Source organism: Engraulis encrasicolus, chromosome 20 (assembly GCF_034702125.1).
Source record: "Engraulis encrasicolus isolate BLACKSEA-1 chromosome 20, IST_EnEncr_1.0, whole genome shotgun sequence".
Classification (NCBI taxonomy): Eukaryota; Metazoa; Chordata; class Actinopteri; order Clupeiformes; family Engraulidae; genus Engraulis; species Engraulis encrasicolus.
Window position 1 is genome coordinate 6,604,364 of NC_085876.1, and position 17,500 is coordinate 6,621,863.

General features: G+C 41.7%; 1 protein-coding gene across 1 annotated transcript in view; it reads right to left on the reverse strand.

Moving 5' to 3' along the window:
* gabbr1b (gamma-aminobutyric acid (GABA) B receptor, 1b) overlaps window positions 1-17,500 on the reverse strand; it is a 170,174-nt gene that overhangs the window by 144,780 nt on the left and 7,894 nt on the right. Inside the window, exons 3-6 of the mRNA XM_063184709.1 lie at window positions 14,162-14,226; window positions 13,641-13,779; window positions 3,359-3,544; window positions 2,935-2,952 (exon numbers count right to left, since the gene is read on the reverse strand). Of these exons, the coding sequence (XP_063040779.1) occupies window positions 2,935-2,952; window positions 3,359-3,544; window positions 13,641-13,779; window positions 14,162-14,226 (408 nt within the window). The remainder of the gene's footprint in view (window positions 1-2,934; window positions 2,953-3,358; window positions 3,545-13,640; window positions 13,780-14,161; window positions 14,227-17,500) is intronic.

Below are 17,500 nucleotides of genomic sequence, written 5' to 3' on the forward strand. Positions count from 1 at the left end.
CCAGGCACTATCCCTCACAGTTCCCCCCTTTATTACCTGTACAGGCAACACTTTATTTTCAGTGGCCTTTAATTACAGTGTACTTACTCATTAGGTACAATGTATTAACCGGTGTAATCATACGCAAGTACAACTGTAGGACATGTTTTTACATCATACCGTACAAAAAAATATTTTTTTGTGCGTCTACATATATACAAAGAGTACTTTGGGACTCAGTTCAGTCCTTTCCCTCCCTGGAAGAATTCATCACTTTGGCAAAGTATTATAAAATCACTTCATATAATGGTAATTGTCATGATGGTATGGTATTGGTATGTAGATACACAAAATATATGATGTAATAAAATGTACTAAAGCTGTACTGACATGTTATTACACGTTATTCCACCTAATGAGTATACATTGAAATTAGAGGCCCCTTAAAACAGGTATTTGTATGACTTCATAACCACTACAAATACTGTAAGAGCTTTTCCCCAAACCAGCATTTGGGGAACATGCTAAGATTCAATCAATACTACCACAATTTAATCATCAGTCTGAGGTGTCTCAAATCACTTCAACTAGCTCCCAGGTGTGTAAGGATAGAATTTCCAACTGCATTTGACTTTTCATGGTCTAACAACAAACAAGCAAAGAAAGAAACAAACAAAAACAAATAGTTCCTTCTAACGACGTATGTCCAATAGTCCCTCAAAATGGACAATAGATGATGAATGAAATTCTCTGAACCCTTGTGATGGCAATGCACAGTCTGATGGAATGACTACAGTACCCTGGCTGTTTCTTTGAATAGCAGCACCCCCATACTGTATGCACACTGCAGCCTCCTTGGTTCATGCCCCATTGCAAACATAGACACAAATAGTACATGTGTATGATTGTGTCTACCGGTGTATGATTGTGTCTACCGGAAGTGCATTCAGTCACAGGGAAGGCTATATTTGCTGTACTATACTGCCACCAAGTGATACTTATGATAACTGCATGTAAGTGCATCACCTCAAAGGTCTTTTATGTTACAGTAACATAGTGACCGCGGCCTTCTTTTTCGAATAACATAGGCTTCCTGTAGATAACCTGTATTGTTAGTGGTATTACACCCATGAGAATCATTGTACAATAAAGGCTAAATGCATTAAATCATTTAAACAATGAATATCCAAATGGTGAACTGTGAGCTATAATGCATGTCCAATCCGCATATAGAACCGTATAATATTTTTATCAAACTATATGAAATCTATAGAAATACATTGGTTATATGATGTTGTGTAATTTGCAGCTTTCTTATATTGTGCACTTAGTACTTTCACACAGGGCCTATGTTATAACCTTATTGTCACCAAAATGGTAATGACCATGTCTGAATCTGTTTGCAAACAGGAAATGCATGAAAGGACTTTAGGCCGTGCCCTATGTGCGATGTAGAATGTTTCATACACCTTTTTGTTGATTAGGGAGTTCATCATTTCAGATGAAACACATCAAAAAGAGCAATGCCACCGGACAAAACACATCCCAATGTAAAAAGACAGACTGAAGGTAATAATGAAGGTGTCAATGGATAGAACATATGGACATTGAAGTATACTGCATGATGTATGTATGGGCACTTTATCGTGGGACCTTTTCTGAATTTTTTATTTTATTTTAAAAGGTTAAACATTTGATTTTAATCTCGTGTATAATATTATTAATTCTGTGTTATTATTTGTTACTGAACTTATTAATTCTTAAATAATGCAGTTTGTTCATTAATCCCAAGCATTCAGGCAAACAACATTACACATGGAACTGTCATCTTTCACATGGAACACTTCTGTGAGAGTGACCTTTGAGAGAGGTCAACTACACTGACCTTATGTCTTGTTTTAGATGTGAAAATTATTTTTAGTTATTTATTTTTGTCCAGTTTTCTGTCTCCTACGTATTCACTATATTCTTGGACACGCATGAAAATCAAAGGATTGCTTAATTCGGTTTGACTTCCACGATTAAGCAAAGAGCCAACAAATATATATGTACACTGTACGGCAAATAAAACACTGCTACTGTCAATGATGCAAAAAAGGAACAAGGTTAGCACAGGAGTAAGCAGGTAATACATACAGTATACGCTGAGTAGCCTATACTTGAGAGGTAAGGAAAGAACTGTAACGCTTCCTTACATCTGTTGCAACATGCAGCCTACAGTCTACATGGTTTTTTTTTCCCCTGCACAATTAATTCAACACTTGAATGAGCAAACATTATGGGTGTTAAATTGACTTGCTAAGTGTTGAATTAAGACTGCAAAATAAAGTGAGTCAGCAAATATTAGCTGTATCAAAATTCTGATTAAAGTTCTGAGTAAAATTCTTTTCCTCTGCAAAATCACAGAAACACTGTGTCGAAAAGTCATCATGACACATGCTGTACTAAGCAACCAATTCATCTTCGTGGAATAAAATGCTATATTAGCAATAGGCCTTGTCAAAAATCCATCAATCACATGTGAATGATGAAGCGAATTATCATCGCCTGTGTTTCTGATTGACACCATGCTTACCATCAGTGTGATCACATTTTAAAAGGATTATACATTGTAATAAGTAAAACTCTTAAATAAATTGATCAAAAAAGAGTATGACAAGTGCAGTATTTCCAGTAATAATGAATACAAGCAGCATGAATTCTGTAAATAAACTCTGAAAAAAATGACATACTCTATCTTTAAATGGATGAAAAGCATGGTGTTGTCAAGACCAATGTTTGGAAATCTTCAATCTCATACAGGCAAAAGCATTCATTATCCTCTCATCTATATTTCATCTCTCCAGAGAAATTAAAGACTTAATTCTAAATGAATATGACGGATGATATGACGATATAACGGATGATATAGAATGAACGAAACAAAAATAGTATAGTAAGTGCCATTAGTCTTACCTTTGTAATCTCTGTCATCTGAAAAAAGGAAGACAGTGAAGACAGATACCTCAGAACTTGAAAGACTTTTTTCCAAATATAACATTATTAACAGTACATTATATATGATTCATCATTATAAGACTATACACTGTAAAATATTTCTGCCAGTTAAGCATAAAAAAGTAAAGTGCCTGTCTTAAGTTTGTAAGTAAACTCAACTTGATAAAGCTTTGAGTTGAGTTAAGCATCGAACTGAGTTAACTTACAAAAAGGCAACAGGGCAACTTACCTTTTTACGTTTAACTGGCTTGAAATGTTTTACAGTGTAGCAAAGAAATTGCATCAAGAGTTGACCCCACACATAAAATAAAACCTACACACACAAACACGCGCGCACACACACACACACACGCACAAACTCACACACACACAGAGTACTCACAGTGGCAGACGGGTTTGGGGGAGTCCCACTTGCCGGCCTTGGTGCAGTGTGTGGAGTTTCGTCCCATAAGGATGAAGCCTGGCAGGCAGCTGTAGTGCACCATCGTCCCCTCAACCGAGGGCCCCGACGGCTCCACTGTCACCCGCCCGTTCTCCAAGGATGTCCACACACGGGGACATGGCAGCACTGGAGGACAACATAGGACACGATGAGACACAAAGAGACAGACAGACAGAAAGACAATTGTAGGAGTTTGGTGCTGGAGGTGTCACACGTCCATTCTCCAGGCACATCCTCACACAGTGGGACATGGTATTTTTTGTGTAGCAAAAACAGGTTCCCCGTCAGGACTCGAACCTGATTCTTCTGGCATGTAAAACCGGAGTGCTAACCGCTACACTAAAGAGCCAGACAAATTCACATGGTAGTCTGAACAGAGCGAGACCTTAGTCATGGCTACTCCACTAGTTTCTGTTTGGTCAATAGACCAAAATTTTGCAAGTAAGTGTTGCAAATGTGAACAATGTTGGAGCTTTCTGATCTCTTTTACAGTGTATAACATTGCATCAATATTAAAACCAAGCAAAACAACAAGCAGTCTGAGATAAGCTTTAGATGGTTTCGGGTTATGATTTGTCACATAAACCTCATTGTTGACATATGCTTTTCTACCCCATGCGTGTGACGGAGGCCAACTAGCAGAGTGTGGCGTGGAACGTTAGTAAACCTCCCAAAACCTCAACACAGTGCGGTAGCATTGTCCTATCAGACCGGCTCCTTAGCTCAGTGGTCTTGCACTGTGCCTCCTATTGCCAAACTGATGTGTTGACGAGGTGCTGAATTCATGGCCCCGAGGGGGACACACTGTGCGATAACAACTCTGTTACAGTGGTGCCATTGAGGTTTAGAGGGGAGAGTGTGCTGTGGAACGTTAGTAAACCTCCCTCCCGGAGCCTCAATACCCTTGCTGCCCACAACTCAACCTCTGATTGTTGGAAACCGCTGTTGGTCGAAAAAATAGCTCAAGTGGTTGGCTGCCAGCATCTTGCCCCTCCTCACAACACCGTGTTTATAAACAAAACAATCGCATGTATCAGACCAGCCCTATAGCTCAGCGGTCTCGTACTGTGCCTCCCATTGCCGAACCGATGCGTTGACGAGGTGGTGAGTTCACGGCCCTGAGGGGGACAAGCTGTGCAGGAACACCTCCGTCACACATACATGAATGAACAGTGGAAGTCCACCTGGGAAAATCTCATCACGACAAAGTGTTGCACACAATGGTAATGCTTTCATCACTCATAACCATAAATGAACTTTGCCTAGCTATATGGTACCTCAGTCATGGAGGATAGAGGGGTGGGACAGTTCTGAGGTCAGGGTACCTTCATACAACCCGTCTCCTCCTTATCGTGTATTAAAATGTCAATGGGAGCTTCCCATGTGTGTTTGCATTATTAATTATTATTAATCTGAGATCATACCATAACCTTAATAGTTACATGTAAGAAAATATTCTAATTTGATCCTTTGTTGTGAATCATCATGTGTAAAGGCCAACTGCTTAACTGCTAATCCATGATTGCCCGAGCTCAAGCTGCTGACATCCACAGTGTCACACGGCCTATACACAGGTAGCCTAGTTCCAATTTACATGGTTCAAAGAATTTGTGTTACTTTACCAGCTCTGCTAAACGTAAATCAATGTACATTTTCATGTTATGTTCCAGGAAGCAAGAAATAAACTGAAGGTCATCTCCATATATGGGATTGAACCTGCAACCCACATATTTCAAGCCCAGCCCTTTAACCACTACTCTATGATGACCACTACCATGAACTTGACATTTAAAGCATGATATTTACCAAGTTACCACTGTTCTGTTTAAGTCAAGATCCCATATTGGTAACACTCAATAACAATGACTCCTTGTTAAGCATTTGTTAGCCATTGATTAAATCATACTAATCATTCATTAGAACTCTTGTGTCCTGCCCCAAGAGTGAAAACATTCAACCTTACACCACCTGGGAGCCCTGTGGTGTAGTGGTATACACAACTGACTACAATGGTATCAGTCAGAGGTTCGAATCCTGGGTGGCCATAACTGGCATATCTCCATGGGGCAACACTGGGAAGAGAGAGAGAGAATTGCCTGCAATGGTCTAAGCCAGGCATCCATACATTTGGTGGGCAGAACTGGGCACATATAGAGAGAGAGCAAGCCTAGGATTGGCAGGCAGAACTGGTGTAACTCTGGTGGGCAGAACTGGGTGCACTGTGACTTGCATACCTCAGCAATGTGAACTGGCATATCTGAGAGACTTGGACTGATGGGCAGAACTGGCATATCTCCTGTGGGCAGAAATGGGAATACTAAGAGTGACTGGAGGGCAGACTCGCATATCTCTGGTGGGCAGAACTGGGTACACTGAGAGAGACTTGAACTGGCACATCTCCAGTGGGTACACTGACAGAGAGACTTAGACTGGAGGGCAGAACTGGGCACACCAAGTGAGACTTGAACAGGAATGTCTCTGGTGGGCAGAACAGGGCAAACAGACAGAGGTACTTGGATTGGTGGGCAGAGCTGGCATTGGTGCAGAACTGGAGAAACTATAAGAGACATAAGCTGGTATATTTCCAGTGGGCAAATCTGGGCACATTCAGAGAGAGAGGGACTTGAAGTGGGCACACCGTGAGAGAGACTTGAACTGGCATGTAACCAGTGGGCAGAACTGGGGACACAAGAGAGAGACTTGAACTGGCATATCTCCAGCAGTAAAAGCCCAATGCTGGTCTTGGCATCAGAAGGCTGCATGTTCAAATCCCATACCCAAGTAATGTGGGTGGTCACTTATACCCTGATACATGGCTAAAGTGCAAGGTACATAACACTGCATTGCTTTGTCATAATAAAAACATGGTTATTTAGATAGCGAAGTTTAAACTCATGGCCATGACATGAAATGCCTAGTTATTTACTGTGGCGGAACAATTGCAAACATGACTCCAGGGAAAATAGATAGGCCCCCACACAGCCTGCCAAGGTCATAATACCTCCCCACCCCTGGAACTCCACTCCTAGTTTTAGAGGTGTTTGACTTCAGAAAGTTTTGATACATACTGTCTTTTGACTTTCAGTGTTGTGATTCGCCTATGATGTATTCAGAAAGATAAAATGATGCAGCAGTGGTAGGGGAGTTCAGTTATGCAAAATCCCCCTACCCCCTGTCCAACTGCTTAACTGCTAATCCATGATTGCCCGAGCTCAAGCTGCTGACATCCACAGTGTCACACGGCCTATACACAGGTAGCCTAGTTCCAATTTACATGGTTCAAAGAATTTGTGTTACTTTACCAGCTCTGCTAAACGTAAATCAATGTACATTTTCATGTTATGTTCCAGGAAGCATGAAAGAAAGTGAAGAAAGTTCTCCACATCTGGGATTGAACCTTCAACCTTCATATTTCAAGCCCGATCATTTAACCACTACTCCATGATGACCCCAGCTACAGACCTGACATATAAAGTACCATATTTAGCAAGTTACCACTGTTTGATTTAAGTCAAGATCCCATTTTGTTAACTCTCAATAACAATGACTCCTTGTTAAGCATTTGTTAGCCATTGATTAAATCATATTAATTAAATGAGTTAATTAGTTAAAACTCTTGTGTCCTGCCCCAAGAGTGAAAACATTCACTCTTGGGCCAACTGGGAGCACTGTGGTGTAGTGGTATACACAACTGACTACAATGGTATAAGTCAGAGGTTCATATCCTGCGTGGGCATCACTGGCATATCTCCAGGAGGCAACACTGGGAACAGAGAGAGAATTGCCTGCAATGGTCTAAGTCAGGCATCCATACCTTCGGTGGGCAGAACTGGGTACGTAAAGAGAGAGCAAGCCTTGGAATGGTGGGCAGAACTGGTGTAACTCTCATGGGCAGAACTGGTCACACTGAGAGAGAGACTTACACTTGCATACCTCTGGAGGGCAGACCTGGGCACACAGAGACTTGGATTGGCAAGCAGAAGTGGGAATACTGAGGGTGACATGAACTGGGCACACTGAAAGAGACTTGGACTGGTGGGCAAGACTGTGCACACCAAGAGAGACTTGAACTGGCATAGTACTGGTGGGCAGAACTGGGCGCACTGAAAGAGACTTGAACTGGCAAGCAGAACTGGGCACACTGAAAGAGACTTGGACTGGTGGGCCAGACTGTGCACACCAAGGGAGACTTGAACTGGGCTATCTCTGGTGGGAAGAAGTTGGCAAACTGTGAGAGAGATACTTGGATTGGTGGTCAGAATTGGCATATCTCTGGTGGGCAGAACTGGGCACATTGTGAGAAAGAGAGACTTGAATTGGCATATGTCTGGCCAAGTCTAGGCACACACAGAAATAGATAGTAGCATGTCTCTGGTGGGCAGAACTGGGGACACTGAAAGAGAGTGAGACTTGGATTGATTGGCAGAACTGGGCACATTGAAAGCAACTTGAATTGGCATAACTAGGTGCATAGAGAGAGACTTGAACTGGCACATCACAACTGTGCACACTGGGAGACCTAGACTGGCAGGCAGAACTGTGCACATCAAGAGACACTTGAACTGGCACAGAACTGGGGACACCATGAAAGAGACATAAGGTGGTAAATTTCCAGTGGGCATATCTGGGCACATTCAGAGAGTGAGGGACTTGAAGTGGGCACACTGTGAGAGAGACTTGGACTGGCAGGCAGAACTGGGCACACTAGAAGAGATTTGAACTGGCTTATCTCTAGGGGACAAAACTGTGAACACTGAGAGAACAAGACTTAAACTGGGCACTCTGTGAGAGACAGGCTTGAACTGGCATACCTCCAATGGGCAGAACTGGGGACACAAGAGAGAGAGAGACTTGAAGTGGTCTATCTCCGGCAGTAAAAGCTTGATGTTGGTCTTGGCATCAGAAGGTTGCATGTTCGAATCCCATATCAGTTCCAAGTAATGTGGGTGGTCACCTATACCCTGATACATGGCTAAAGTGCAAGGTACATAACACCACATTGCTCTGGCATAATAAAAACAAGGTTATTCAGACAGTGATGCTTGAAGATGGCGTTTAAACACATGGCCATAACCTTTGATTCACCGAAATGTTACTGAAAAAGAACTCTTGCCTGATGTAAATGAATTGACAATAGCAGTCATGGGTGAGCAGTTAGGGTGTCAGACTTGTTGCTGATTAGGGTGTCAGACTGTTTGCTGGTTCAAATCCCGACCTGCCAGGTTGGTGGGGGGAATAATAAACCAGTGCTCTCCTCCATGACTGAGGTACCCTGAGCATAGTACTGTCCTGCCACACTGCTCCCTAGGGGTGCCATTGAGGGCTACCCCCATGCACGGGTGAGGAATGAATGCAATTTCGTGTGTGCAGTGTTCACTTGTGTGCTGTGGACTGCTGTGTCACAATGACAATGGGGGTTGGAGTTTCCCAGTGGGCTTTCACTTTTCACTATAGTAAGTTGATAATGACACAAGGAACAAGTGATTCAATTCTGGTGGTGATCCGGATCATGAACCGGAACAAGGACTTTTTGAAAGATTCTGTCAGCAGGATAACTCAAAAACTAATCAACTAATTTGGACGAAACTTTATGGAGTTGTTAGTAATGACTTAAGGAACAAGTGATTAAATACTGGGGGTGATCCAGATCACGAACCGGAACCAGGACTTTTTCAAAGATTTTTCACCATTGCTGGCCTTCTACTGTCATTACTAAGACTATGTGTTTGATATACTGTATGTGCCTACTAGATCCAAGAGCAGAAAAAAACATCAATTTATATAGATTACTACCGGTACATAGTGCACCATGTTCTTACATTTCCATCATGAAAAAAATGAGCTGCTGCAAACTGTGTAAATGTGTGTGTGTGTGTGTGTGTGTGTGTGTGTGTGTGTGCGTGTGCGTGTGCGTGTGTGTGTGTGTGTGCGTGTGCGTGTGCGTGTGTGTGTGTGTGTGTGTGTGTGTGTGTGTGTGTGTGTGTGTGTTTGCATATGTGCATGGGTGTGTACTTACAGTAGAGGCTCTTCTGTCTGTTCAGTCCAGGTGCCATGCCTACTGTACATGTAAGGGTTAACGTTCGGCGAGAAGGTCGCTACCGTGGAATAGCAGCACGATAGAGAGAATCTTTAGACCCCGACGTGGAGCGGAGGGGTCTTGTTCTCTCTGAAGTGCTGCTATTCCACAAAGCGACCGACTCGCCGAACGTTAACCCGCTTATTATATGGATATAATTAAATTAGTGGGGTCGTAGGCATGTGCATTTTTTCTCAGTCATTTCAAATTGGTGTTAAAGTTTGGTTTTCACTTCCAAGTTGAAGTTTAGGGTCTATAGAACAATTTGAGTTCGAGTGTCAAACACACAGATAACAAAATGGCCTGCTGGGGGCGCTCTAAAATGTATAAACTGCTATAAGTTTTGATTAGTTTAACCAAATGTAACATATGAGGTATGTATGGATTCAGCATTAAGAGGAGAAACTGGTGAGCTAAGTATTTGGTCACCAGATTAAAGACACACTATGTAATAAACACACGTTTAGCCCATGGACAGCAAAAATCAGGGTTTTTTTAAGATAAAGGGTGGAAATGCCCCCAAGTTGCAATGAAACACAATTTATTGTTACAAGCTATTGTAAATAAAGCCTGGGATATCATTCAACTTGATTTGTTCAGAATATCCCTGAAGCACAAAGATACCTAGTATACCTATACGCAAATATGGCTGCATAAAGCCTATGTCATACTTAGCACCCAACTTGCAACTTTGAGTTTATGAATTTAGGATCATGAGTACCAGCTTTTTTCAATCAAGCCATACTCTATTAACACATAAAATCACAAAAAAATATATATCTGGAAGAAATCAATAGTATTATTTTTATTATTATTATGATTATTATTATGATTATTATTAAAACGGCATTTCCGGAGAGACAATGCTATTAGTATGCTTGTGGCTTCTGCACACACACACATACATACAGAGCTGTCGTATACACACACACAGAAACACGAGGGAAAGAGATAAAGCTCTGTGTGTGTGTGTGTGTGTGTGTGTGTGTGTGTGTGTGTGTGTGTGTGTGTGTGTGTGTGTGTGCGTGTGTGTGTGTGTGTGTGTGTGTGTGTGTGTGTGTGTGTGTGTGTGTGTGTTTGTGTGTTTCTGTGCTGGCGCGTGCATGTATGGAGATGCTTCAGGTGCCTTTCAGCAATGGGTGGGTAGGGAGAGGTAAGGTTGGGATTCAAACCTGCAACCCTCTGACAGACCAACACCTGATACCCAGTAGGCCACTGCCACAGCAGCATATTAGGCCACGGTTGTCCAGGTTCTACAAGGCTGCATGTGTGAGTGTATGAATGAAGATTCTAAAGGTGACAGTTTGGCAGTCAATAGCTGAGTAATATGTGCAGCCTTATCTCCAAAAGTTTTACAAGTTGTCAAATGATATTGACACACAAATGGCATAACCCTGTTCTTCATGTCAAAGCTGAGATCACTTTTCTAGGCCAAATGGTTCAGTCAAAAAGTGGACATATTCAGGCCTATGCGCTGAGCTGTTCACACATTTGAATGTGAATGGGGTCACATCATAGGGATTTTAAAACTGCTCTCTCTCAAACATTTTTGGCTAATGATCTTAACACAGTTTGTATTCAGAGCCAAGACCTCTCTGACAATGCCTTTACCTAGTCGAAAGGTGAAGCGGTTTAATTTATTCTATTAAAAACCCCAGGACAGGTCACCTCTCACTCTAACTGCCACAGTTTGTGACATCATCATCTTGACCATTCTACCATTCATTTCAATGAGGGGAGAACAGAGAGAAAACTGAGGAAAACGAATCTGGTGAACGAATGAAAGCGGGTAGGCCAGCGAAAAATACACCACCTTGAGCCCTTTTCCAGCTGTTCGTTTTGGCACTCAAACCGTGTCTCTATCTCTAACGCTGCAACGATTCAAAGCCACCATACTAATGAATGGAGGTGAATGGAAAAACATAGAATAATAATAAACTGTCGATGAACAATTAGTATGCTTTCCCGCAAGCATACTAAATAATAAACTGTCGGACAACAATTAGTATACTTGCTGGGGGCAGGCAGAGGCCTTTGGCAAGCATACTGAATAATACTATAGGACTATTTCATACATGGAAGACACAATCATCTGCTGTTATGAAGACATCTCTGTCATCTGGGAACTGTCCATTTGTTACCAGCACAGTTGACAGGAATAAAAAATGTTATTATCTGCATTTGCCAGAAATGCCTGCCAATCTGGTATGGACACTTCCCAGATTTGGACTACACTACCAAAGATGCTTTTGCCAAAGATGTATTCCAACTAGAGGTGAAGTGCAGCTGTACTAGTACTTGTACAAATACACCTGCCAGATCTTGGTGCAAGTGCATGAAGGCAGAGTTAAAGTGCACACGTCTGTGCAAGTGCACATGCAATTTCTAAGACTGACCACTGACTGTTATTGTATCTGTTCTCTGTCATAGTTATTGTAGAGTGGAGTATTGGGATAAATGTTAGCCATATGTCTTCTGTTTGTTTTTGAATGCCGGAAAAACTGTTGTTCCTCATAGTATATTATTGATTTACTTTCTTTTAGATATAAAGTTTTTTTGTGAATAAAATGATGGCTTGATTGAAAAAAAGCTGTTACTCATGATCCTAAATGTATAAACTCAAAGTTGCAAGTTGGGTGCTTAGTATGACATAGGCTTTATGCAGTCATATTTGTGTATAGGTAATCCAAAGTATCTGTGTGCTTCAGGGATATTCTGAACAAATCAACTTAAGTGATAACCCAGGCTTTATTTACAATAGCTTGTAACAATAAATGATTTTTCATTGCAACCTAGAGGGCATTTCCACCCTTTATCTTAAAAAAGCCCGGATTTTGCTGTCCATTGGCTAAAAGTGTGCTTATTACATAGTGTGTCTTTAATCTGGTAACCGAATACTTAGCTCACTGGTTTCATTCCTCTTCATGCTGAATCCATACATACCTCATATGTTAAATTTGGTTTAAATAATCAAAAGTTATAGCAGTTTATATATTTTAGAGCGCCCCCCGCAGGCCATTTTGTTATCTGTGTGTTTGACACTCGAACTCAAATTGTTCTATAGACCCTAAACTTCAACTTGGAAGTGAAAACCAAACTTTAACACCAATTTGAAATGACTGAGCCTATTACGACCCCACTAAATGATTCACACATGGCGGGGACATTTCTTTACTTAATGTTAAGTTTATTATAATTTTTCATGTCAAAAGATTGTTGCTGCGCAAAACAAAACAGTGCCGTTGTGGAACACCACTAGGCAACAGGTAGCCTAGACAACAGGTGTTGTCTATCACAGCAGCTGATTAGAGTCTTGTTGAAAAGTCGCTTTAGCAGTGAAAAGTCTTGTTGCCATTGACAGCGGTCTGATATAGACCAACCCGTCCGTTATCTCAAATATCAGACGTGCAAACGTTGGGGAGCCCCATTGAAATGAATGGAGCATTCGACCGATGACGTCAAACCATATAATAAGTAAGGAATAACGGCTGACGAGGTGTCCCGATATCAAGGGAAATAATGGACGAGGCGGAGCGTTCTACCTGTTCTCTTCGCCAAGTCCATTTTCCCTTGATATCAGGACACCTCGAAGGCCGTTATTTCGCTTATCACCCGGTTGCCAGCATTTAAGCATTAATTTATTAATATGTTTATTATCTAAGGCTTCAAGAGAAAGTAGATTAACCACTGCGCTTGGTTCGTTGCTATGGGCACCACTTCCTAATCTAGTGAGACGCGCCTCTATTGGTCTTGTGATCTTGTGGTCCTGCAGTTTAGAATTAGTAACGCCAGATCCCCAGAAAGTTATGAAAAGAAGCAACTTAGACGCAACTTAGTCGCATGACATTGTAGGTGTCCTGTTCTCGAGGAATAATGGACACCTGCTCAGCCAATCAGAAGACATCCTGTGTGTGCGTTCACGTGTGTGTGTGTGTGTGTGTGTGTTTGTATGTGTGTGTGTGTACTCACAGCATAGTCTCTCCTGGCTAGTATCGGTCCAAATGCTGGGCCTATATGTCTATGTGTGTGTGTGTGTGTGTGCGCGTTCATGTGAGTGTGTGTGTGTGTGCATGAATTCGTGTGTGTGTGTGCGTGTATTCATGTGTGTGCCCACATGCATGTGTGAGTGTGTGTGTGTGTACTCACGACAGAGGCTCTTCAGGTTGGGTTCGGTCCAGGTGCCGTCCGGTAGGCACTTCCTGACCTTGGGGCCCACGATGACCCGGTTGCCCCGGCAGATGTACTCGATCTCATAGTCCACCGGCAGCACCTGCACACTGCGGATCTACACACACACACACACACAGACACACACAGACACAGACACACACAGACACAGACACAGACACAGACACAGACACACACACACACACACACACACACACACACAATTTATAAACACTCACATACATCAAACAAACATGTTAGAGTCACATACACACATGGACACAGTATGCATACACATGCACACACACGCAGGCACACACACAAACGCACAGGCACGCACGCACGCATGCGCACACACACACACACACACACACACACACACACACACACACACGCGCGCGCGCGCACACACACACACACACACACACACACACACACACACACGCGCACACACACACACACGCACACACACACACACACACACACACACACACACACACCTGCTCCTGAGTTAAGCCTCTGTATCGGATCCCTCCATCCCTCGGTGGTCTGATGATGTTGCATCCTGTCGACAGACAACAAACAAACTCCAGACGTAAACAAACTAATACCGCATGTACATTCATACATTCACTGCATACATCTTTTTTTCATCTCACATTTGTACTCAAACTACCTTGCAGGATATTATTACCTTACAGCTCCCAGTTTTTAAATCTGATGTGGAATGTCCTGTATATGAATTGGTGTACTTCCGTTTACTGAATGCTTATTCTGGTGGTGCCTTAATACACAGCGTTCCACCAGTGGAACACTGTAATAGTCACTGAAAAACCTTTACTACTGTACCGTTACTATAGTATTACGTTACTATGACAGTGCACACAGCCTTTTTTGTAATACATTACGACTTGGTCATTGCCATTCTGGTAACAGCCTATTGTATTACAGGGGCCGTGTCTTTTAAAAAAGGATTCCGCTGCCGCTTCGCATGTTATACACCAGAATAAACATTCTGTACATCAAAGTCAACCAGTGAGTGGTGATTGTTAATTGTATTATGCAATGTCCCATTATAATACTGACCTGCTATTATAACATTGTACTGTATTTATCTGGGAATTTTGGTGTCTGTGGTACGTTTTAAACCACATGTAGGGTTTGCAACCATTTCAGACACAATAGCACACTACTTACCTGAACATACATAATTACCAGAACACGTCAAAAATATTATTCAAAGTCCCCCCACCCCGTACCCCTCTCGCCACATCCAACATCCAGCCTTCCTCATTATGAGCAAAGTCATAATCGCTATTATGTACTTCACAGGCCTGAAATCATCCGTAGATTGTCACTAGACAATGGTTTTGATTAAAATATGAAATGAGTTTGGTTTTGAGAAGGAAAACAAAGAGGACTATCAGAACATGAAGCACATGCAGATTTAAAAAAAAAAACTATAGCAGGGATTTGTTTGCTAGTTGGCAAAACAAACAGCATGCATGCTATCAAGCTGCTATAGTTTTTCCAGCACTTGAAAGAAAGGGGAATGTCAAAGGAAGTACATAATATAAAGCTCCCTCGTTGGAAGTACAGCTAGACCTAGTGTATGCTTATACTGTTGGTTCTCTTTAGGGTTACATTCTACAGTATATTGTTTCTGGCACTTAAAAGAAAGCGTAATGCGAGGTAAGTACATTATACTAGGTACATCAACTAAACTAAACTAAACTAAACATATAAAGCTCCTGTGTTGAAATTAGACCTACTGGTAGACCTATGTTTATGATATTGTTCTCTATCGTAATATATTCTATATTGCTTTGGTATCATATATGGACATGTAGCTACACAAATTTGGTCTGTATATTAGGGGCTTTATAAAGGTGTAGTATCAGACCAAATTGGATAGTGGCACTTGGTCGGCTTTGCATGATTATACAGTAATGCTTATACAAAGTCTTTTTTAAACTTTATCACAAATCCTATATTTATATTGCATACTTATATATTCATATGTATTATACATGTTACAATACATAGTTTAGCATTTTATAACACATGATTGTATAATATTACAATATTTTATTGCATCATAAAATATATGTATGATGCACTTGTGTTTGCACTTGAACTTTAAGAGCTGAACTTTTTTGGGGTAAAAAGTTTTACTCACTTTGTGTTATCAAAAAGGACGAGTCTGGAACAAAAACATCCCACAGTCCTGACCTGATTTAGATGTTGTTTTTTCAATGTCATGGAGTGCATTTTAGTCTATTTTTCATGATAAACTAGACCAGCATGTAATACCCTTGTATAAACAACCCTTTAGGACAATTCACTGAATTCCACATAGGCTGCCTCAGTCTTCTCCTGAGTCTGCAAAACTCTAATTTAAAAAATATAAAAAATAAACAAATAGCCTTGTTACCTGAATGCAAAAAAACTCACAGACAATGGATCTTTCCCGCTTTAAAGAGGCCTTTGTTTTCTGTTTCATGTGCTACCCAGGAGGAGCCTCTCCCCTATTATGACAGATGGTGAGCTGAAGGTTATGGCCTCCGTAGGGGATAGTGATGATGATGCTTATAGCATCCTGCATCCAGCTCTGGGCCCGGGCCAGCTGCCTCAGCATCAGCACCGCTGGGGTGCAACACTGGCACACAGTAGGGCTGTCCAGGGCCGCTGACAGCTTTGGCTGGGCGGGCCCAGGACAAAATCATCTGAAATTGCCCTCCCTCAACACATACACAACGTACTAAAGACCCAATATTGGCCCCCCTCTTTCCCTGGGTCCATGACAACTGACCCCTTCGCCCCGCTCTCAGCTTCCCTGAGGGCACACACTGGCACAGTGAGGCTGTCAAATACCGTTACAGCCTGCTGTCTGCTGCATTATACTGTACTGTGCTGCTACAGCTGCTGACCCTTTTACTGTCCCATATGCATTATAATGGATATCTCCCATAATGGGGGAATTACAGGGTGATAACAACCTTGAGGTAAATAATGAGCATCTGGAGCATCTATCTTGTAAATGCAGAACCACTGCAGAGAGAGGCTATTAAAGTCCTGTTAGGCTGACGGTTGTTGCACTTTTTTGCTGGCATGGTTGAAAATGTCTGAGGGGACATGAAAAAAGGCCTCACAAAAAATAATGAAAAAGGCCTCACATTGTCTTTGAATAACACTGAAATGCAAAAAATAAAATATATTAAATACATTTAAGAATAAATAAACCCACACATAATGAAAAATAATGACGTGCTGAGTAGTAGTGTAATTACTATGGTGTGGCTGTGACTTGATTGAAATCTTAATTAGCCAGACTTGCTAGATTAACAAGGACTTAATCGTCTTTCGCAACCCCGCTCGCCTGATTCCACACAACACCAGTGCCGCGATTACATCTTGGCTGATGGAGAAGTTTCCTCAAATAGTTTCGCCCAATCACAGCGCAGTTCCATAATCCTTGTAGAGTCACTATGGAAACGTATTGTTCAGTATATATCTGGGCTGATCCGCAAAAGCTCAGCTGAGCAAATCTTTGTTGGGTACTGACTTTCAAGACAGTGCATACAATTTAAGTTCAGCTACTGTAGAAATGCAGCGATATGTGCTGCTTTGCGTTGTGCTGCGTTGCATTGCCTTGTGCTGTGTTGTGTTCATTTTTCAGAAGAATGAGACGTGACAATGTGTTATTGTTTGAAGGTATTATGAATGCTATTAGGATTTTATTTCTTGGAAACTATACTGTGTAACAAAGTAACATGATTCAATAAATGATTATATTATCAAATGAAGGTAGTTAACACAGCAGTGAGATACACATGTCA